A 23,366-nucleotide genomic window follows, 5' to 3' on the forward strand; every position below is an offset into this window, starting at 1 on the left:
GGTCAGTTCAGCTCAGTGCTGAACTGACTCTGCAGCCTACGGACTCACTTTCAGGGACTCTTTCTCCAGCATCTGCTCCTTAGTCACTTGTTGAATTGCACTATGTATCTATTTCTCACCTCATGAGTACATGGCATGGGTAGTAATCCTGAGTTTATAACCCTGAGAGTTCTGCACTTTAACTTTTATCGAACTGCATAAAATCTCTTTGAAAGGTCTCATCCCAGCTCCTGGCCATGTTACTGGTACCTATATGTACCACGAACTCTGGCTGCACACCATCCCCAGATTATTATCTGCACACCAGATTATTATCTGAACGGTGTAGAGTTGGGTAAGGGAGAAATACAAAGAGATCTCGGAGTCCTTGTTCATCAGTCACTGAAGGTGAATGAGCAAGTGCAGCAGGCAGTGAAGAAGGCTAATGGAATGTTGGCCTTTATTACAAAGGGAATTGAGTACAAGAGCAAGGAAATCCTCTTGCATTTGTACAGAGCCCTGGTGAGACCACACCTGGAGTATTGTGTACAGTTTTGGTCTCCAGGGTTAAGGAAGGACATCCTGGCTGTAGAGGAAGTGCAGCGTAGATTCACCAGGTTAATTCCTGGGATGTCTGGACTGTCTTACGCAGAGAGGTTAGAGAGACTGGGCTTGTACACGCTGGAATTAAGGAGATTGAGAGGGGATCTGATTGAAACATATAAGATTATTAAGGGATTGGACAAGATAGAGGCAAGAAATATGTTCCAGATGCTGGGAGAGTCCAGTACCAGAGGGCATGGTTTGAGAATAAGGGGTAGGTCATTTAGGACAGAGTTAAGGAAAAACTTCTTCTCCCAGAGAGTTGTGGGGGTCTGGAATGCACTGCCTTGGAAGGTAGTGGAGGCCATTTCTCTGGATGCTTTCAAGAAGGAGCTAGATAGGTATCTTATAGATAGGGGAATCAAGGGATATGGAGACAAGGCAGGAACTGGGTATGAATAGTAATTGATCAGCCATGATCTCAAAATGGCGGTGCAGGCTCGAAGGGCCGAATGGTCTACTTCTGCACCTATTGTCTATTGTCTAAAATGTCCTGTTTCTCTGTGATACAGCCTTGATCCTGGCAACTGGGAGGCAACACACCTTGCTGATGTCTCAACTGTGGCCACAGGATTGCCTATCTGACCCCTTGATATCGAGTCCCCTACCACCATCACTTTATCTGACTTCACCTTCCCTTCTTTGCCTCAGTGCTAAGCATGGTGCTAATAACCCAGCTACTGGTGCTGGCTTCTAATAGGTCACCCCCTTCCCCCATTAACAGTGCCTAACAGAATGAATTTTAATAACATGCATGGTTTGTTCATTAAATATGTCACAGCAATCAACAAAAACTAAAGAAAAATTCACCATGTCTTTAACTGCAGTTATCCAAGTTTTTAAGATTACAAATCAAAGTCTCACCGTTTGTATGCTGAATGGTCATTTTTCACACTACATTTCATGTTTTTCAGTTCATCCAAGACTGCAAACATGTTAATGAATTTGCCCAGTGTGAGAAGGTAAGCTTCTGAAACAAAGTCTCTCCTCCTCTCAGCATGACAAAGTCGTTTCACCTCGTTACAAAAGCGGTCAATTGCATTGCGCTGTTGAATAAAACCAAATATATTTATAGGTTGCTGCAAGTCTCCACAAGCAAAACTCAGATTAATGACATTAAATTTTTACATCATACCAAAACTTCAAAGTTCAAGATTCATTTTCTTGTAGGCAGCCACAAGGAAAAAAATACAACAGAATCCACAAAAGACACATAACACAGACTGATAAACATTCCATTTGCAAAAAAGATGAATTGTACAAATAATAAAAAAGTAAACAAATAATAGTGAGAATGAGCTGCAGAGTCAGTTCAACACTGAGGTGAAATGACCTTCACCTTGAAAACTGCAGGTCATATAAAACTGAGAAATTTATTCTCAGAAGGCAGTGGAATTTTCTAGCCCACAGGATTTTGGAGGTTCTATCACTGGAAGTGTTTAAGTCAAGGAAATAAATTTTTGAGAGATCAGGTTAACTGTTATGGGGGTCCACACAGAGGAAGAGCTGAGGCCCGAGACAAACAGAGCACAATCATATAGAATGGCAAGGCAGGCTTGAGGGGACAGGCTAATTTTCTGTGTTTTCTGTATTTTAAATTTTCAAAAAGTATCACTTTTCCTCTCAATGAAGCTGCTAATGATACAATTGTAAAATTTAAAACAATAAAAACAATATGATAAAATATAGTAAAGATTTTCTGGACCACAAGGAAGGCTCAAATTTAAAACATCAAAGAAAAATACTGGAACGCTAGCTTCTAAAAATTATACTCTGCATCACAGCAATATTAATGCAAGTCCAGGGAATTACTTTTTTTTTAAAAATAAAAATGTCAACAGTCTGCTACAAGACAATAAAAAGGTTGTTTATAACAAATTTATGTCTCAGGAAACAGTAAAAGAAAGTAGCAGTATGGTATGAAATGACAATAGTGCCACTCGTCTATTGGCACTGGTACAAAAAGATATCCAATAGGTGTGCACGCAAAAGAAAATTAAACCGCAAGTATAAAGCAATCCCTGAATAATTGGAGACACCATTTTCCAGTTTGTCACTTAGATTTACATGACGTGACTTGTCACCAGTGACCACATAATGCTATGCTGCACAAACGTTTGGCAAAATACATTCATGTGGTTAAAAAGTTAAGGCTTTGGTAATGGAGTAGTCTCAAATTGTGGAAAGCACATGGAAAGGAGAAAGGGAAAATGCATAGGAAATTAAAGTTACCTTGGAAGATGCGAGCAAGATGAAACAGACAGCTGAAGTAAAAATAGTAAAGCAAAAGAAAGACAAAACATGAATGTGACAAAGAGTCCAGCAGAACAGGCTGTCCTTTACTAAAATATTTTACTTAATGTTATGCAAACCAACAAAAAATAAGTCACCGGTTCATTTGGCGTAGTACAGAACAGGATATAGAAGGCAGAATTTTGATATTATTTGGTTAATGTGGACATCCATTTACTGGAGGATTATTAAGTTGATAAAGATTTTACCAGTGGACTTGAGTGTGAGTCAGGGGAAAGGAATAAAACAAACTATTGCAGAGATTAAAGTTTCCTTGGTGTTTAATAGGAGATGCATTTCATAGCCAAAAACAGAAAATGCTGGAAAAAAAAATCAAACGAGAAAATCTGTAGATGCTAGAAATTCAAGCAGCACACACAAAATGCTGGAGGAACTCAGCAGGTAAGGCATCATCTATGGAAATAAGCACAGTCGACATTTCGGCCGAAACATTGACCGTACTTTTTCCCACGGATGCTGCCTGGCCTGCTGAGTTCCTCCAGCGTTTTGAGTGTGCTGCTCAGAAAATGCTGCAATTCAGTAGGTTGGTTCAGCGTCCCTTTGTCAGAACATAAATGTGGTATGATCTGCTCAGCTTTAGTTCTTTTGTTTTAGATTTCCAGTACCCGTCATCTATGACTGTCACTAGCCATGGAGGGGATGAGGACCACAACATCGATCTACCCAAATCTGTAGACTATGAACTCACCCTAATTTGCATATGTGTGCATGTGATGTGTATATATATATATATATATATATTAGTCAAGTCACTTTTTATTGTCATTTCGACCATAACTGCTGGTACAGTACACAGTAAAAACAAGACAACGTATTTCAGGACCATGGTGCTACATGAAACAGTACAAAAACTACACTGAACTACGTAAAAACAACACAGAAAAAAAAACACTAGACTACAGGCCTACCCAGGACTGCATAAAGTGCACAAAACAGTACAGGCATTACAATAAATAATAAACAAGGCAATAGGCACAGTAGAGGGCAGTAAGTTGGTGCCAGTCCAGGCTCTGGGTATTGAGGAGTCTGATGGCTTGGGGGAAGAAACTGTTACATAGTCTGGTCGTGACAGCCCAAACGCTTTGGTGCCTTTTCCCAGTTGGCAGGAGGGAGAAGAGAAGATATATCTATCAGAATCAGGTTCATCATCACTTACATGTCATGATTTTTCTGTGGCAGCAGTACAGCACAATACATAAAATTACTATAGTATTGTGCAAAAGTTGAAGACACCCTAGCTACATATATGTGCCTAAGACTTCTGCACAGTATTGTTCATGCAATAAATAAATCTAAATCTGTTGTTACCTCTTTAGTTTCAGTCATTAGTGTTCATGCTTTCATTACCTCCTAACTCAACAATTATGGAGTTTGCATGTAATTGCAAAGACACACACGGGAGTATGGAACTGAATAAAAGGAATGTCCACGATTTGGGGACTGGAATGATGAAAAGTCATCAACTACAGTGAAAGGCATTAGGTATGATAATGGAACAAGACACAGAATGGATAGAATAAATGCTAAATTACAGGGGGGGGCGGGGGGGGAATTGTAGTCATGCCCAAACAGCAGAGTCTTCTTGTCAGAGCACAACCAAGTCCTGTGTCCAATTTTAAACACTTAAGCCGCAGAAGAAGAACAAAGGGTGAGGGCGATTCTCAGCTTTAGAGGCACAAGATATGAAGAAACTCATAAAATCACAGTATGAAAATCCCCCAAAATCTTTCAATAGAAGTACAAATAAAACGATTCATCTCAAGTTGAAATCATGGAAACTATATTTAGTAATGATACGTTCACACAAGAAATGAATCAGTATATGGAAAAGATTCCAGAGTTGGACACCAAAAGCTCTGATATCAATACAGTGGGGGGGGGGGGGGGGGGAGGAGGTTGAAAGTTATTCTCCATTGATAAAGATGGCAGAATTACAGTATTCATAACTTTTGACTGCTTACCTGGAAATACATGAAGTTCATTAGCTTTGTGACTTCTGGTTCAAGGACTTCCACTGTCTTTTCGTAAATTTCAACTCTGTTAGGCTGTTCATTACATTTAACCTATGATGAATAAAAACAAAATCATGAATGTGAATCTGATTTACTATACCACAAAATATGTCCACTTAAATGTCCTGTTCAGGAGGGTAAAAAAAATGGCAAATCATCCTCAACTTTTATGGAAGATAGAGATTCTAGTGAAACTCCAGTAAACTGGCACCCTCAGGACTATGGTGGTGTTGGACCAGCAGATTTTCCAGACCACTGAATGTTACTCCCAAAAACACCCAAATACATTTTTATATAACAGATATTATACAATCATAGTATTTTTTTTCATTTCCCTCTCCTCTCTAGGAAACAAAACCTGGTGATCCTGCCAGCAGTTTGGAAATGGAGCCTCCTGTGTTTATAAGGAGCCTATGAAATATAACCCAGTGAAGGAGAGAAGTTCAAAGTTCAAAGAAAATTTATTATCAAAGTATGCATAAGTCACCATGTTACCCTGAGATTTATTTTCTTAAGAGCATCCACAGTAGATATGCAGAAACACAATAGTCAATAAAGTCAGCTAAACAACCAATGTGCAAAATAAGATAAACTTTGCAAATACAAATAATAATAATAATATAATAAATAATATTGAGAATACGAGCTGTAGACTCTTTGAAAGTAAGTCCATAGGTTGTAGAATTAGATGGTTGATGGGTAATAATTGTTCTTGAACCAAGTGGTGTGGGATCTAATGCCTCCTTCCCAATGGCAGCAGCAAGAAGAAAGTATGATCTGGATGGTAGGGGACCCTAACAATGGATGCTGCTTTCCTGTGGCAGCACTCCTTGTAGATGTGCTCAATGGTGGGGAGGGCTTTTCCAGTAACCACTGGGACTTCTAAACAATCAGATAGTAGGTTACCATAATTTACTGTGCTACTTTAATGATCAGATTAAAATATTAAGTGAATGCAGTGCTGGAGTTGGAAGACAAAAGAGGAAAAATAATTACTACAAATAAGAAAGTATGATCAACTATCAAACAACGTGCTCCAGTGCTTACGAGTTCTTGTAGCATCTTGGGTACAATTAAAATTTATTGCTTACCAACCCAGAAGGCCTTGAACAATAGTTCTGAAGCAGCAGGTGCAGGTACACAGGCATATAAAAATACAAATCAAAACTCATAAGACAAACACGAGGAAATCTGAAGATGCTGGAAATTCAAGCAACACACACAAAATGCTGGTGGAACGCAGCAGGCCAGACAGCATCTGTAGGAGGAAGCACTGTCAAGGGTCTCGGCCCGAAACGTCGACAGAGCTTCTTCCTATAGATGCTGCCTGGCCTGCTGCGTTCCACCAGCATTTGTGTGTGTTACTCATAAGACAAAGTCAGTTGATGAATGATTGAAATATAACAATCACTTAAAAACAGAATAGGTATTTAAGCTAACAACCAAATGCTCACAGACATCAACTGCACTCCAACCATGATCAGTTATGGAGGGAATGAGCCTCATCTCTAATGACCTTGCATATAAAATAGAATTAGAATAAATGAATATTCAGTACCTGAGGAATGGCTCTTGAACAGCTTCTCCAAGTATACAACATAACAGCATATTCTTGACCTTCCTCCAACATTTCATTCTAAAATAAAAAGTCAGTATTATGCACAAGCCCTATAAATCACAACCTGTGCAAAATGGATGATCAATAAAATTTGTTTTTCAAATGATAGTTATCATGCATTCAGTTGCTGCCACATCATTTTTCTCAGTGGGTGGAACTCAGAGCTTGAGGTTGCAGGTTGGTGACACAGCGCAAGATTTAAAAAGAGCTCTGGTACTTTTCAGCTTTTTTCTTGGCAGGTGGCAATCAGCACAGGGCCAATAAAAAGAAAGGACTGTAACAGAAGCCGCCATTGTTGGAGTGGGGTAGTGTTAAGAGTGGTCTGGCTTTGACTCAACAGGCTTAGATGAGAAGAAGCTTGGGCAAACATAGGTGGAGGTCAAGTAAGAAGGAAACAATTTTTTTTTGGTTAGTACATTGCTAATGCACTGAGAATAGTTTTGGAGGTAGTGGTATTTTCCTTGTGTCAGATGTGGGAAATTTGGGACACTTCCATTCTCACTGAGAACTACATCTGCACAAAGTGCATCAAGCTGCAGCTCCTTAGAGACTGTGTTAAGAAACCAGAGCTGCAGCTGGATGACCTTCAGCTCAAAGGGGAGAATGAGGAGCTGAAAGATAGGAGTGGCAACCTCCCTGTAACTCCTATGTTGTAGGAAGCAGGTAGCTGGGAGACCATCAGGAGAGGGAAAGGGAATAGGCAGCCAGTGCAGAGAACGCCTGTGGCTATTATACCACTTTGGATACTGTCAGAAGGGGGGGGGAATCTACTAGGAGGAGGCCACAATGAATAGATATCTGGCACTGAGTCTCGCTCTGTGGCTCAGAAGAGAAGAGTGGAGAAGAGGACTGCAGTAGTGATTGGGGAGTCCATAATCAGAGGAGCAGAAAGCATATTCTGTGGACACGAAAGACATGGTATGTTGTTTCCCAGGTGCCAGGGTCAGGGATATATCGGATTGGGTCCACGGCATTCTTAAGGAGGAAGGTGAACAGTCAAAAGTAGTGTTACATGTTGATATCAATGACACAGGTAGGAAAAGGGAGGAAGTCCTTCAGATAGAATACAGTGAGTTAGGCAGAAAGCTGAAAAGCAGGACCTCCAGGGTAGTAATCTCTGGATTGCTGACTGTGCCACATGTGACTGTGAAAGTAAGAATAGGATGATTTGGCAGATGAATGCATAGTTTAAGAATTGGCACAGGGCTTCAGATTTCTGAATCATTGAAACCTCTCTTGGGGAAGGTATGACCTGTATAAAAAGGTTGGGTTACACTTGAACCCGAGGGTGACCAATATTCTTGGCATGCAGGTTTGCTAGAGCCAATGGGGAGGCCTTAAACTAATTTGGCAGGAGAATGGGAAATGGAGTGATAGATTATGGAGAGAAGGCAAGAGAATGGGGTTGAGAAGAATATGGCGGAGCAGACTCAATGGGCCGAATGACCTGATTCAGCTCCCTAAGATTTTAATATTTAACCATGTAGGATGACAAAAGCTTCACTAGAAGCCATACAGACATATAACAAACACACTGTCCTCACCAAATCTGAATAAACAACAGGGCCAATAAAGTATTATGGTGCTCCTAGGTCTTATGGTGTTACGAATGACTCACCAGATATTTGCATTAATGAGCTGGTGCACAAGTGTACATAATAAAGTGGCTACGGAGTGTATTTGTATTTCTTGATTAAGGCCACATCTGCATAATCTGTATTTAGACTTGGATCTGTGCTCCTATATTTTTTTGCAAAATGCAATGAGGGTTTCCTGGCTCTTAACATTCTTTCATGCAGTATATTCTAGACATCTACCACTCTCAGATGAAAACATTATTACTCATCAATCTTCTCATAGTTCTCATTACTCAAACTGATTTACTAACAAACAGTAATTACCAGTCCATCCTCACTCAGAGATATAATTTGGTACGTCATATTGCTTGATCTGCTTTAAACTTAGAATGTTGTTATTGTGTGAGTAATAGGTCATCTTTGAAATAAACATGCAGCAAATTTGAAATAAAGAAGATGCAAAGACAATTTTATAATCGTTATAAACTAAAACTTGCAGCCAAAGTACATAAAAAAAGATGAACAAATTTGATTATCAGAGATCAACATTACCATGCTGGAATGAACTGTTGCTTGTTCAATATATCTGGCAATACCCGTAACAAATGCATTTCTGTCTTCAAAGTTGGTGTTGAAATTTGGCTGGAAAAAGAAAGTCGATTTGTCACAAACAGCAAAAATCATTTCAAAATTATCAAAGGAAAATTATCTCATTGTTCTTGAAACTATTGTATTGTGTTGTGTGTTAATTGTCTCATACGTTTTTCTTATGACAGATGAAGTGGCTCGACCCAAAATGTTGACAGCTTACTCTTTTTCATGGATGCTGCTTAGCCTGCTGAATTCCTCCAGCATTTTGTGAGTGTTGCCTTGACATTCTTGAGATGGCATAGCAGAATTAGTGTTAGAGTTTAAGGCTAGAGTTTTAGGATAAAGACACAAAGTCTATCAGAATGAAACAAAGAAAAATTCCCTTAGCCAGGGAATTTATTGTCTTTGTTATAGTTACTCAGAGCACTCTGGATGTTGAGTATATTTAAGACTTAGATCAACAGATTTTTGAGATACTAAGCGAATTGAGCCACACGGGGGTCAGATGAAGTCTAAACTAAAGGTTTGGTTATTATTGGGAACGAATGGTGAGCAAGATCAAGGAAGACGTGATCTAAAGTTTTGAATTTTTTTTTCTATCTTTATTAAAAACATATTAACATTCCTATACAATACCTCATCTGCCAACTTATTCAAATGACCTCTTTTCTCACCAAACACTGTCCCTATAGCTTACTTTCCCATGTGGCTCTGTGATCAACAACTGTATACGTTAAACTTCATTCCTTTATCTAAGTCAGTCATATAAATAGTAAATCATTGAAGACCCATTATCAATCCTTGTGTAATAAAGCAATCTGTTGCATAGCAACTTATTAAATGCCTTCTGAAAATACAGACTATTCTTCTTCCCAACCCTCCAACTTACATCCTCAAAAAAGTCATTAGATATTTTATGAAACAGTGCAGACTCCAGCAATTAATTTCTAAGGGCCATGATATCACAATCCCAATAAGGATCCGGCAGTTGATATTAGGCAAAATGGTCTGCAGTTTACTGCTTTCTTCACTTAGGTCAGGCTATAGGAAACAATCCTAGAGTCCAGGGGGAATACATTTTAAATATAAAAAAGATCTTATCACGTGACTATCCATTGCAAAACTGCCCTCCCAGATAAGGCAAGGGTCCAAATATGTAATGACAGGAGAGTCCTTGTTGACTTTCCTCTGCTCACCAATTCAGTATCATTCTGAATGAGTTTACTTCAGCCCCCTGGATAGTAATTTAATTCAGAAGGCACTGAACTTGAACAAATCAACCAAGAATAATAAATACTTCCAAATTCATCATACCTGGTATAATAGCGATGAAGGTGGTGGTTCGATGCAAGGCTGCTGGTCTGGCAGTGGCAGGTCTTCCAAAAGGTCAACATTGGATAAGGCATCTTCCAAGGTCACTTGTGCAGTCATGGTACCTCTGATTTGAAAACAAACAGAAATTATGTGATATAGTCATACCATTTAATATTACTTGCCCTACAATGACAAATCCATGAAACGACCTTTCTTGCTAAATATAGTCATTAAAAGGAATTCACATAATTATTGAATAGATACAGCACAGGATACCAAAGTTCCACTCATCATGATCCCACCGTCCCTCGCTTTCCTTGCCCAACCTACCTTTTCTCTATAGATTTGTAAATTTGTCTGCACTGCAATTATCCAATCCCACCTTGAAATTCACAACAGAACCTCCCTCCAACACCTGCATATCAGTGCATTTGAGATTCCAACTACAGAGGAATTTCTCATGTCAGTCTCAATTGTGCTCCCTATGGCTTATAACTGTAATCACAAAACCTTGCCCCCTACTTATTTTATGTGCTTCTATCAAATCACCCCTCAGCCTTTACCAAAGGAAAGATGCACAACACAGTACATACAACTCATTCACAAGACAAAGTAATATTACCAGAAATAAATTAACAAACACTAAGGTGTATTTACAAAACAGGTTAAAGAGTAAATAATATAAAGCTACTGGCACTTCCTATGTGATGAGACCAGGATAGTGGGATGGTGGCAGGGAGTTCAGTAGCCTTTCAGCCAGGGGGAAGAAGCTGTTTCCCATTCTAATAAGAGTTGTCCTCATGCTATGCCACCACCTGCCTGATGGGAGGGAGTCAAAGAGATTGTTAGATGGATGGGAGGGGCCGCTAACAAGGCTAAGTGCCCTGCTGACTCAGCACTCCTAATAAATATCTATGATCGGCAGAAGAGAGACTTGATTATGCTAATAATTCCATCTACTGTGTCACTGGCAAATTTATTAATTTTACTCACTTCCAAGTCATTAAGGTGTAAAACAAATGGAAAGGTCCAACACTAATAGCTATGATACATAATTGGTCACAATACCTAATCATAACCACAACTTCCCACAATCACCCTCTGCCTCCTATTACCAAGTCAATTTTGGATCAATGGACTTCAATCTTTTGAACCAGTTTCCAATAGAGAACGATATCAAAGGCCTCAAAGAACTCCATATATATCACATCAACAATACGACCCTCATGAACATGTTTTGCTCTCTTCAAAAAAAATCTTATTTTCTAGTTAGGATCCCTGCTGAAGAGTAAAGAAGTCATGAACTATCAGCAATTCATAATAATTATGGATCAATTTAATACTATAGCCCATTAATTGGATGTACACTCAGTGGCCATTTTATTAGGTATAAGAGACAGCTAATAAAATGGCCACTGAATGTATTTCTGCACTTTTGTGGTTCTCTACTGTCATAGCTCATCCACTTCAAGGTTCTGTTGTACGTGAAAATCTCAGGAGATCAGTAGGCAGTTTCTGAGATACTCAAATGACCTCATCTGGCACCAACAATCATTCTGTGGTCAAAGTCACTTAGATTTCTTCCCCATTCTAATATCTGGTATGAGCAACGACTGAAGCTCCTGATCACATCTGCATGCTTTTATGCATTGTGTTGCTGCCACATGATTAACTGATTTGATATCAGAATCAGGTTTAATATCACTGGCATATGTCATGAAATATATGTGTTTTTTTAAATAGTTAAGTTAAAATTAGTGCAAAAAAAATTAAAAAGCAGTGAGGTAGTTTTCATAGGTTCAAAGCCCGTTTAGAAATTGGATGGCAGAGGAAAAGCAGCTGTTCCTGAATTACTGAGTGTGCGCCTTCAGGCCTCTGTACCTCCTTCCTAACAGTTAACAATGAGAAGAGGGCATGTCCTGGGTGGTAGGGGGTCCTTAAGATGGACGCCCCCTTTGCAATACACCAGGCCTTGAAGATGTTTTGGATACTACAAAGGCTAGTACCCATGATGGAACTGACTAACTTTACAAGTTTCTGTAACTTACTTCAATCTTGTGCAGTCACCTCACCCCCCTCCATTCCAGACAGTGCTGCAGCCAGTCAGAATGCTGTCTATTGTACATTTTTCAAAGTTTGAGTATTTTAGTTGACAAACCAAATCTCCTTAAACTCCAAAGGAAATATAGCCACTGTAATGTCTTCTTTATAGCTGCATTAATATGTTGCATCCAGGTTAGGTCCTCCGAGATCTTGAAACGCAGGAACTTAAAATTGCTTACTCTTTCCACTTCTGATCCCTCTACAAGGATTGGTTGTGTACCCTCGTCTTACCCCTTCTGAAGTTCACAATCAGCTCTTTGGTCTTGCTGACGTTGAGTGCAATGCTATTGCTGCAACACCACTCAACTAACTGGTACATCTCACTTGTGTACGCCCTCTCATCTCCACCTGAGATTCTACCAACAACGACTGTATCATCAGCAAATTTACAGATGGGATTTGAGCTAAGCCTAGCCACACAGTATAGAGACAGTAGAGCAGTGAACCAAGTACACATTCCTGAGGTGCATCAGCGTTGATTGTCAGTGAGAGGAGATATTATTACCAATCTGCACAGATTGTGGTCTTCCAGTTAGGAAGTCGAGGATACAATTGCAGAGCCAGGTAATAATCAGAGAGCCAGGTTCTGCAGCTTACTGATCAGGACTGTGGAAATGGTGGTGTTAAAAGCTGAGCTAGAGTCAACAAACAGCATCCTGACAGAGGTATTTGTATTGTCCAGGTGATCCAGGGCAATGTGGAGAGGCATTCAGATTATGTCTGCCACAGGCCAATTGTGGTGATAGGCAAATTGCAACGGGTCCCGGTCCTTGCTGAGGCAAGAGTTGATTCTAGCCATGACTAACCTCTCAAAGCATTTCATCACCATAGATGTGAGAGCTACTGGATGATGGTCATTAAGACAGCACACACTGCTCTTCTTAGGCACTGGTATAATTGCTGCCTTCTCAGAGCAGGTAGGAACTTCCAACCGTAGCAATGAGAGACGGAAGATGTCTTTGAATACTCCCACCATTTGGTTAGCACAGGTTTTCAGAACCTTACTGGATACTCCATCGGTCTCTGCTGCCTTGCGAAGGTTCACCCTCGTGAAAGACAGCCTGATGTCGGCCTCTAAAACAGGGATCACAGGGTCATTGGATGCTACAGGGATCCTCATAGCTGTGGTCTTATTCTCCCTTGTGAGGTGAGCATAAAAGGTCTGATAGTGAAGCATCTCCGCCATTCATGATGTTAGGTTTTGCTCTAGAGGAAGTAGTGTCCTACAAACTCTTCCAGAGCTGGCGTGCATCTGATGTCGCCTCCAACCTCTCTCGGAATTGTTTCTTGGCTCTTGAAATTGCCCTCCACAAGTCATACCTGGTTCACTTCTACACATCTAGGTTGCCAAACTTAAATGTCACAGATCTAGCCCTCAGCAGACTATGAACCTCATGGTTCAACCATGGCTTTCAGTTTGGGAATGTCACCCAATTTCGGTATTGGCACCCGTGTCCCCCCCACTCGCTATTTCCCATCCCCTTTTCCCTCTCTCACCTTATTTCCTGCCTACCCATCGCCTCCCTCTCATGCTCTTCTCCCCTTTTGTTTCCTCCATGGCCTTCTGTCCTCTCCTATCAGACCCTCCCTTCTCCAGCCCTGTATCTCTTTCATCAAACTTCCCAGCTCTTTACTTCATCCCTCCCTCTCCCGGTTTCACCTATCACCTTGTGTTTCTCTCTCCCTTCCCCCACCTTTTAAATCTACTCATCTTTTCTTCCCCCAGTCCTGCCGAAGGGTCTCAGCCCAAAACGTCAATTGTACTTTTTTTCCCCATAGATGCTACCTGGCTTGCTGAGTTCCTCCAGCAGTTGTGTGTGTGTGTTCCCTGAATACAGTCTAATGCACCGATTCAAAGCAGTCCTGTAAGCACTTCTATGCCTCTCTTTTCCATAGCTTCTTGGTTCTCACTACTGGTGATGCAGTCTTCAGTCTCTGCCTACATTTAGGGAGTAGAAATACAGGTAGATGATCAGACTTACCAGTGTGGCGTGGGATTGCACAATAGGCACTCTTGGTCACAGTGTAACAGTGATCTAGTGTTTTTTTTCTCCTGGTACTACAAATGATTTGCTGATAATTATTTAGTGACTTTATCAAGCTGGCCTGATTAAAATCCCCAAAAATGATGCCAAAGGTATCAGGACGTGCTTTCTGCCTGTTGATTACATCGCTCAGTTGGCCTGAGGTGGAACATGCACCACTACCAAAATGATCGCTGAAATCTCCCATGGCAGGTAAAATGGCCAGTACTTAATTGCGAGGTATTCCAGATATGCATTAAAGAGCAGGTGCACCTAATAAAGTGGTCAGAGTGTATGCACATGCATGTTCTATTCCAACGTTCACACCAAATTTATCCATTGAAAAAAAACATGTCATTAAAAGAGTAAATGCACTGTGCTTACAAAATGTATTAAACTCACTATGTATTCAGCTGGAAGTTAAATTCCAAAGAAAGGATAATCAAAAGTCAAAAATGTCATTATTCCGCAGCATTTCCCACTTATTTTACTTTAAATCCTACTCAAGAACACTATTGATGGAAAATTATATTTACATCATAGATTTTAAATACAAGTACAAAATGAATGGCAGAACCCTTTTTACTACTTCTTGTTTCATCATGGGAAAGGCTGATCAAATTCAAGTAGCATTCTAAAATTTCACAATTGTCTTTCTAGTTTATTTTGGGTGATGTGGTGACTCAGACACAGAATAGCAGAAATAGATATGCACAGTCAACTGATATTTAAAATAAACATTGCACTTAGAATTCTACCAGACAATTCAGATTGGGTAATGGATGCCTTGGAAGAAATTACAATGCTAATTACGTACTTAATTGGGAAGGCCTGGCATTCTGAAGCACAAACAAAACACAAAGCATTTACCAGTGTCAGCAGATACTGCAGAGCTAGCAGCTACTAAATCTGCTGCCTGCCAGCTCCAGCGACCTCAGTTCATTCTGTGCTGTTTGTGTGAAGTTTCAAGTTCTCCCTTTGAATGTATTAATTGGTCACTGTAAAAACTGCCTCTCATATGTGGGGGGGGGGGGGGCGCGAATATATATGCTCAGTTTGATGCAAGGAATGAGGTGCTGGTGAGAAAGACCCCCCTTTCCCCTCCAAAGAGCAGATTTTCTGTCTGGCTGCAGCTGATGTGAGAAAGACCTGATAACATATCTGTTCAAGTGCTAAGGAACTGTGCAGCACAATTAACAAAGGTTGTAACAGACGTCTTCACTCCAAAACAGTCCACAGTCCCTGCAAACTTCAAGATGGCCACCATCATCCCAACAGAACAGTAACCTGCCTCAACAACTACCATCTATGCCATTAACCTCAACAATAATGAAGTGCTTTGAGCAGCTGGTTATGGATCACATTAAATTCCATCTTCCTACTACGCTGGGCCCTTTCCAGTTCACTTATCACTAAAATCGGTCGACTGATGATACCATAAGCTCTGTACTCCTCTCCATTTTGTCGCACCTGGAAAATGGTGCCTCATACACTAGGATGCTGTTTATCGACTTCAGCTCAGCATTTAATAAGGTCATCCCTCAAAAATCTGGTGGGTAAACTATCCTTGTCGTATCTCCACACCTCTCTCTGTAACTGGATCTTGGACTTCGTGACAGAAATGCCATAGTCTGTGTTGGCAGAAACATCTCTAAGCTCTATGATGTTGAGCACTGGTGTCCCCTAGGACTGCAGGGTCAGCCTACTACTGACGCATGACTACAGTACTAGATCTAGTTCAAACTGCATCATCAGGTTCACCGATGACACATCAGTGGTTGGCCTCATCAACGACGACAACAAGTCAGCACAGAACGGTACAACCACAACCACTTGAGTCTCAACATGGACAAGATTAGAGATGATTGTGGACTTTAGGAAAGTACAGTGAGGAATGGTCAGTATGCACATAAAGAGCTCTTAAGTAGCACCAAGTTTCTGGGCATGCAGATTACAGATGACCTCAGCTAGTCCATCAACACCACCTCTTTGGTCAAGAAAGCACAACAGTGTCTCTAAGTCCCCACAAACAATTGCAAGGACCGCTGAGAGGATCACTGGAGTCCTTCTTCCACCCATTAGAGGTATTTATCAGAAGCGCTATGTATCCAGAGCCCTTAGCCCTGTCAATTACCTCTCCCATCTGTCCAACAATCTCTGACTCCCTACCACCACGCAGGAGGTACCACACCATTGGAATGACTGTCAGATGCAGAAATGGCTTCTTCCCCCAGGCTGTGAGACAAATGAACTCCCTGCCATCAGGCAAAAGGTACTATAACATTAGGACAAGAAATGTTAGGATGGGAAACAGCTCACAAGACTACTGAACTACCTCGCACCACTCAGTGCTCATCATGTACGAACTGCCAGCTATGTTATACTGTTTACTTTCTGATGTACGAGGTAAATGCACCTTATTATTGTTAATTTATTTGTGGTAATATTACTCCATGTGTTGTGACATGTTACATACTGTGTTGTGTATCTTGGTCTGGAGGAATTTTGTTTTGTTTAACTGTATACGTGTACAGTTGAATGACAATAAACTGAACTTGCATAGTGGTTCAATTTCTAAGATATTTGTTTAAAAGTATTTGCACTGTTAAATGTGCAACCCCCTCACTGAGTTCTTGTGGAAATTTGGCTCGTTGCCAGCCCCACTAACAGCTACAGGACTCGGCAGTGAGGCCACCTTTCATAAACAATAGGCTTCTAGGGTCAGTATGATTTGGGGTTCAACCAAACAGGAACATCACAATGTTCCAAATAAAGAAATCTTGATTTGAATGAATGCTGCACAAATACTGCCTTTACACAATTGTCAGTCAGCAAGAAATAACAAATTATATAGCACTTAAAATTATAAAGAAAGTATATTCACAAATTTCAGCTTTATTGAACAGTTAGTGGAGGGGGGGGGAAACAAAAATGGAAGGGCTCATTACAGTTAAACCAGTTCAAATGTGCACATAAAGTTAGAGTTCATCTTGAAATTCTCTTTTTACTCTCACACTGGACCACAGTGCACAATGCACTCTCACACTCTCACAATGCACACACCACATTCCGAACCACTCAAAATCCATCTTGAACAAATGGGCTCTTTCTTGGGAGTATTGGCCCATCTTCCTCAGAGCCGTTCATCTGCACAAAGCACCTTATGCAACAGGGACACTCCTTTCCACAGCATCCTCAACCATCTTCCCTCCTGTCCTCTCTTGCAGGTCCAGCTAAAAAAAACCAGCAAACTACACCGTCCATCACAAATCTCTTGCTGCCCCACTCTCCTGATTGGCTGAAACAACACTCCTAAGTTGAACATCATTGCTCCTTGTCTTTTAGCCGATACCCAGGCAGTCTAAAGGCAGATTACACTGTTTTTACAGAACTGCTAAAATGAAATACCTGCAGAATAACAGTAGAAAATTACAAACTCTCCCCACCAAAAATAGTCATGTCCACATGACTTTGGAACTTATTAAACCATTATAATAACACACTATTCAAATGAATTTCATGATTTCAGGATCTCCAATCCATTTGTAAATGGAAGTTGCATATCTCACATTGGAAATGGACTTAATATTCTGTTTCCCGGGTGCATCCTCTGCCAGCCTAGCTTGGAGCTTCCTGACTCTGAGATCCGCTTATCTTAACTTCAGCTTCTCCAGCTTCAACCACTCCTTGTGACCCTTCCTGTCTCCTAGAGGGTGCCTCCTCCTGTCTATCACTTGTATCTTCCGGTGGCTCAGGTCCCCTACTCCATGACTGAATTTAGCTTCCTTCAGTTTAAGCAGGTGCTGCAGATCATCTTCAACTTTCTCTGGTGCTAACCGGCGAGACCTCTCTTGAAAAGAGGGCCTCTGTTGCTCTAGTAGTGTTGCAAGTACTTTTGGAGCAACCAACTTGTCAGTTGAAAAGGCATCATCATGTTCCAACATCTTCTCAGTCAATCTCCTTTCCCTTTTCTCGGGCATTGGTGAGTCACTGAAGTTGCATGACTTCAATGTCGACTTCCTCGATTTAGAAGGCTGTTTCTCTTCTGTTTCCCCAAGAAAACCAGGCACTACCATCACAGGAAAAAGAGGGGCAGTCAGCATCCCATGTCGGAGGGTAACTTCTCTCCCTGAGGTGTTCCTGATAATCACCACTGGCCTGTTTGCATATACCGCCGAAGATTTCAGCAGTTCAGGTCTCACCAGCACCCTTGCAGGTAAGCGTGACTCTCCTTCCGGATTATCAAGAGCATCCACCTGGATTGCCAAGGTGTTGGGCATTCTGGCAAATTTGGGGGTTCCTGTCACTCTAGCTATTCCTACAGACGTAACATGACAAATTTAGATTGGGTGTACCACAGTTCCTTGTTTCTGCTCATCATCCTGCTTAGAAGGAACCTGCACCTTCTCAAAAGCAGCTCTGAACACAGGGTGAATGGACAAGGATTTCAAAAAGTACTCTCCATTTCCTTCCTTGCATTCTCCCACAAACCATCTCATAACAGAAGTATTTGTTCCCACAAGACTGGAAGCTCCACCCTTTTCGACCAGATCCAGGCAGACCAATATGGGTGCATCAATAGTCTCAGTTATTCCAACATCTGCTTCTGAAAACACCAGTTTCAACAAGTAACCACTGTATGGGTACTCATCAGAACCAAACACATGAATCTCAAGGGCACTGAGCATCAAAGACCAGTTGTAAATGGATCTATAAAGCAAAGCAACTTGAGAACCTGTGTCAAGTATGGCTCTAGTATAAACACCTTCAATCTGTATGGATACATCAGGGCTTGGTCCCAACTAAACCTTCAGGAATAGTGTTTCGCACATTAGTATTTTTCTTGATTTGCTAATTGGAACATATCCACTCTGAAACGCCAGCCCATTCTTCTACTGGGTCCCTCTACAATTTTGCCTCTTTTCTTCTCGGTTTAATTAAACACTGACTTATGTTTTGGACATTTTCCTGTTCCTCACCATCTTGCTTGAAATGTCCATCTTCTCCACAGTTGTAACAGAGAATAGTTATCACCTCTCTAGTCAAGAGACCCTTTTCAGCAGCAGTTTGTTGCATTGTAAGTCCTACAGATGAGTTGGATTTCCCAAAGGATGTATCACCTTTAGCTGAAACTTTAGCAGACAACCATCAAATCAGCTCAGCTCAAAGGTTTTCCACCTCATTCCTCAAAAGCTCTTTCTCTAACAATAGAGGCTACCACTGACGACACTACTCAGCTTTTGGAAATGTCCCACTTCTCAATCATATTTTCCTCCTCTCTAACTTCTCTGAGTAACTCGGTAAAAGATGGAGGAGGGCGCATCTTGCAAGTCATTTGAATATGTACAGCAATCACGTCATGTGACAGCGCACCCTTCACAATTTGCTCCAACCTCAAGCAATTTCTCTCACAGTGGAAAGCCCCCTTTGCAGCACAAACAGTGCAGCTGTTTCTCCAACCTGAAAATGTAGGCAGATATCTTCTCTTCTTCCTCCTGGAATGTGTGCCTTCATCATTAGATCGGCTGCACTTTTAGCAGTGCTAAAAGCATCTTCCAGAGCTTGCTGACATGGCTAATGGATTTTCTGCCTTTAGGAACTTCACTATCAGCTGCTGAACTGTTTAGGCTCTCTGTTTTTTTTTCCATATTATCTCACCACTGCCAGTTATCCAGTAACTGAGATGTCTGCTCAGCCCAAGCCTCATAATATTCTTCCCTATCGGGGGGGAGGGGGGCCTTCACCCCAGAGAACATTCCTAGCCTAGAATAACTTTGGTTCTCTGCAGATACACTTCTACATTTATCAATCCCTGTCATTGAGCACAATGGGTCTGTACATACAACAGCAAAGGATGCCAATGTTTTCTGTCGAGCTTTTGCAGATAAATGTCGGCTCACAAATACTAATGACCAGCCACCAGATGTCAAGCAGCTTACTACCACCTCGCTGAACAAAATCATCTTCAAACCTAAAGACATCAGGAAAATTATGCAACAGCTTCCACCTGATGAAGCATCGGGCCTTGACCAGATTCCAACTAGGGTCTTAAAGGAATGCAGTGCAGAACTTGCAAGTCCTCTCTGCCGCCTCTTCCAGCTGTTCTTCTCGAGTGGTGTATTCCCAGAACAATGGGAAAAAGCATCAGTAACACCAGTACACAAGCGGGATTCCAGAGCAGATCCTACAAATTACCGCCCCATATCCTTACTCAAGTTTCATCAGCGATGTAATGGAAGCAGCAGTCCACAAACAAGTTCAGAACTACCTACTCCGTAATAACTTAATTTCAAGCAGGCAGTATGGATTTAGACCTTATCACAGTACAGCCGATCTCCTCACCACCTTATCTCAAACATGGAACACCTTCTTAGACAAAGGTGGAGAAGAAGGTGCCGTAGCCCTGGATATCAAAGGAGCACTTGACAAGGTCTGGCATAATGGACTCTGTGTTAAGCTGAGATCCAAAAGGAATATCTGGAAAGCTGCTTAAATGGCTGCAGAGCTACCTTCATAGATGGACCATCAAAGTTGTTATCTCTGGTAGAGTTTCTGGTTCTTCAACTATCAATGCATCTGTACCACAGGGTTCAATACTTGGGCCACTTAGGTCTTCCATCTTTATTGACGACTTGATTGATGCATGCAGTAACGAGCTATACCTGTACGCCGATGACTCCACACTATTTGCACCAATTAGAGCAGGAGACAGTAATACAGTGGCAGCAGGCCTGAATAGGGATCTTGACAGGATGAAACTGTCAAGACAACTGGAATATCACCTTTGTCTGTCTGTCTGTCTGAGCCTACTAAGTACAAGGCGATGTTGATGTCTAGGAAGAAGAATCTATCTACCCCCGACCTGTATTTTGGGAAAAGAAAGCTGGATTTAAAGAAGGAGCTAGTAATCCTTGGTATTAATACTGACAGCAGGTTGGTGTGGGATAAACACCTTTCCACTATTTCAAACAAGGCTGGGCAAAGGCTTGGAGCTCTGCGGAAAGTAGCATCCAAACTAGACAAAGAGGGCAGAGCCACAGTTTACAAAGCCCAGGTACAAAGTATCATGGAGTATGCCTGCTTATCATGGATGAATGCCTCACAGTGTCCTCAGCCAGTTTGATTCCATTCTAAGAAAGGTTCTCAGGATTATAGGTGTAGATGAAGCCACAGCTCGTAAGAAGTTAGCCATCGGTAGCTTACACCACAGATGACAGGTTGCTGCAGCTACTGTGCTATACAAAATGCAGACCTTTGCGCCATGCTGCCTTCATCTTATGAGAGAGCGCACCACACAATCAAGTTTATCTATGCCTGCTCATGCTGTTTCTATGCCTGATTTGAGAACCTACATGCTGGATAGAAGCTTCCTTCACTGTGCTATCAGAATTTGGAACAGCCTTCCAGATGCTGTGGTGGAAACATCTACAACGATGGAGGTTGAGTTCACAAACACTTATCATCTCTGGGAGGGAAGTCACATGCTTCTTCATAAGTTATCATGAAGGGGACCAAGGATGACAACACTTGGTTGTTGGTAGGTAGAGTTAATACCTGACTTTCAAGAGCACTTGTGAGTTATGTTCCGGCTGGACTCAGTCCGTAAACTGCTAGAGAACAGTGCGGAAAGATCAGGTGCTGTTTTCTCCCAGTAGGGATGAGTTTTTAGTTCCAAGTGCTCCTGTCACATTTTGTCACCCTGCAACCTTATCCTTCAATCCCTCTGAATTATGGAGGACAGCATGTGTATAAACGTCTCTCTCCAGCAGACTGCTTCATGATCATCATGACTCCAGTATTTCTACTATTTTTTAATGTTTCTTAATTGTACATAAGATTTTTTTATGTTCTACCGCTGAGCAGCAGTGAACCATCTGATTGGCCTATCAGAGTTCTCTTTGGGAACTAATTGACTTGATCAGCATTTCTGATCTGGCTATTGTTCATGATTGCACTTAATTTAAAAAAAAAGAAATAAAATAAAACAAAACCAGTGATGTAATAGCCAAAACCAGCTCAGAATTGAAACTAACCACTGAAGGACCCAATCTTCATCCTCAACTACATGCCCCTTCTCTAAAATTATGAACTGCTCATGGCCCTGCTTCTCCAGGGTCTCCCAACCTATCAGGCAGCACAACTTCAGTTATGTCACTGCTAGTCTGGACTAACATGATATCCTTACCATCCAATTGGCCAAAATGCCTTTCAATAAGCGCTAAGTCCCCAAAACTTTTATAGAACTTAGCACTCTGCATAAAGGTTCATTGGAAGTTCGGACATCCACCCTGCTCAATCATTATTTGTGGATAATCTCTTTGAATTGCACCAAACCTTAAGCTCTGTGGTGTCCATAATACAGTACCTTAGTCACTTTCCCTGACACTAGTTTAAACACAGACTTAAACACACAAACTGCTTGATCAATCCTTAACAGCAATTACACAGCATTCAGTGAATTGCTGGATGATAGCCCCCACAATGCAGACCCTCACCAGGCTAATATGGAAACTTGGCTCAGTCCCGGCCTCACTAACAGCCACAAGATTCAACGGTGAGAAGGCCACCTTTCAAAAACAAAAGGGTCTGTGGTAAGGTATGATTTGGGGTTCAACCAAACAGGAACATCGCGATTAAAGAAACTTCAATTTCAGTGAATGCTGTGTAAATACTGCCTTTACATAATTGGTCAGCAAGAAATAACAAATCGTACACCACATAAAATTATAAAGAAAGTATATTTACAAATTTCAGTTTTATCAAAGTTAGTGGGGGGTGGGGGTGGGGAAGGACGAAAATAAATGGGTCCATTACAATTGAACCAGTTCAAATGTGCACATAAAGATGGAGTTCATCTTGAAGTTGTCTTTTTACTCATGCGCTGGATCTGTGGTCTGCATGAAAGCACACACCACATTCAGAACTTCACACAAAATCAATTTTGAACCAATGGGCTCTCTCTCTCATGACTACTGGCCCTTCCTCCTTGCAGCTATTCATCTGCACAAAGCACCTTGTGCAACAGGGACATTCCTTCCCATAGCATCCTCAGCCATCTTCCCTCCTGTCCTCTCTGCAGCTCCCGCCAAAAAAATAACCACGAACCACACAGTTTGTCACAAACCTCTCCGCTCCGCTCTCTCAAACTTTCTCCCGATTTCACCACTTGGATTGGCTAACACAACATTCCTAAGTTGACCATCATACCCCGTCATCTCTTAGCTGAAGCCCA

The 23,366-nt window shown here is 41.3% G+C and overlaps 1 protein-coding gene across 4 annotated transcripts in view; it reads right to left on the bottom strand.

Annotated features, from left to right (window-relative positions):
• The window catches only part of cyfip1 (cytoplasmic FMR1 interacting protein 1), a 155,970-nt gene that overhangs the window by 100,308 nt on the left and 32,296 nt on the right, over window positions 1-23,366 (bottom strand). For all 4 annotated transcript variants that reach the window (XM_073044136.1, XM_073044133.1, XM_073044135.1 and 1 more), the window contains exons 3-7: window positions 10,008-10,131; window positions 8,655-8,744; window positions 6,466-6,543; window positions 4,857-4,958; window positions 1,447-1,628 (exon numbers count right to left, since the gene is read on the bottom strand). In XM_073044136.1, the coding sequence (XP_072900237.1) occupies window positions 1,447-1,628; window positions 4,857-4,958; window positions 6,466-6,543; window positions 8,655-8,744; window positions 10,008-10,131 (576 nt within the window). The remainder of the gene's footprint in view (window positions 1-1,446; window positions 1,629-4,856; window positions 4,959-6,465; window positions 6,544-8,654; window positions 8,745-10,007; window positions 10,132-23,366) is intronic.

The sequence above is a fragment of the Hemitrygon akajei genome, chromosome 4, assembly GCF_048418815.1.
Source record: "Hemitrygon akajei chromosome 4, sHemAka1.3, whole genome shotgun sequence".
In the NCBI taxonomy this organism is placed as follows: domain Eukaryota; kingdom Metazoa; phylum Chordata; class Chondrichthyes; order Myliobatiformes; family Dasyatidae; genus Hemitrygon; species Hemitrygon akajei.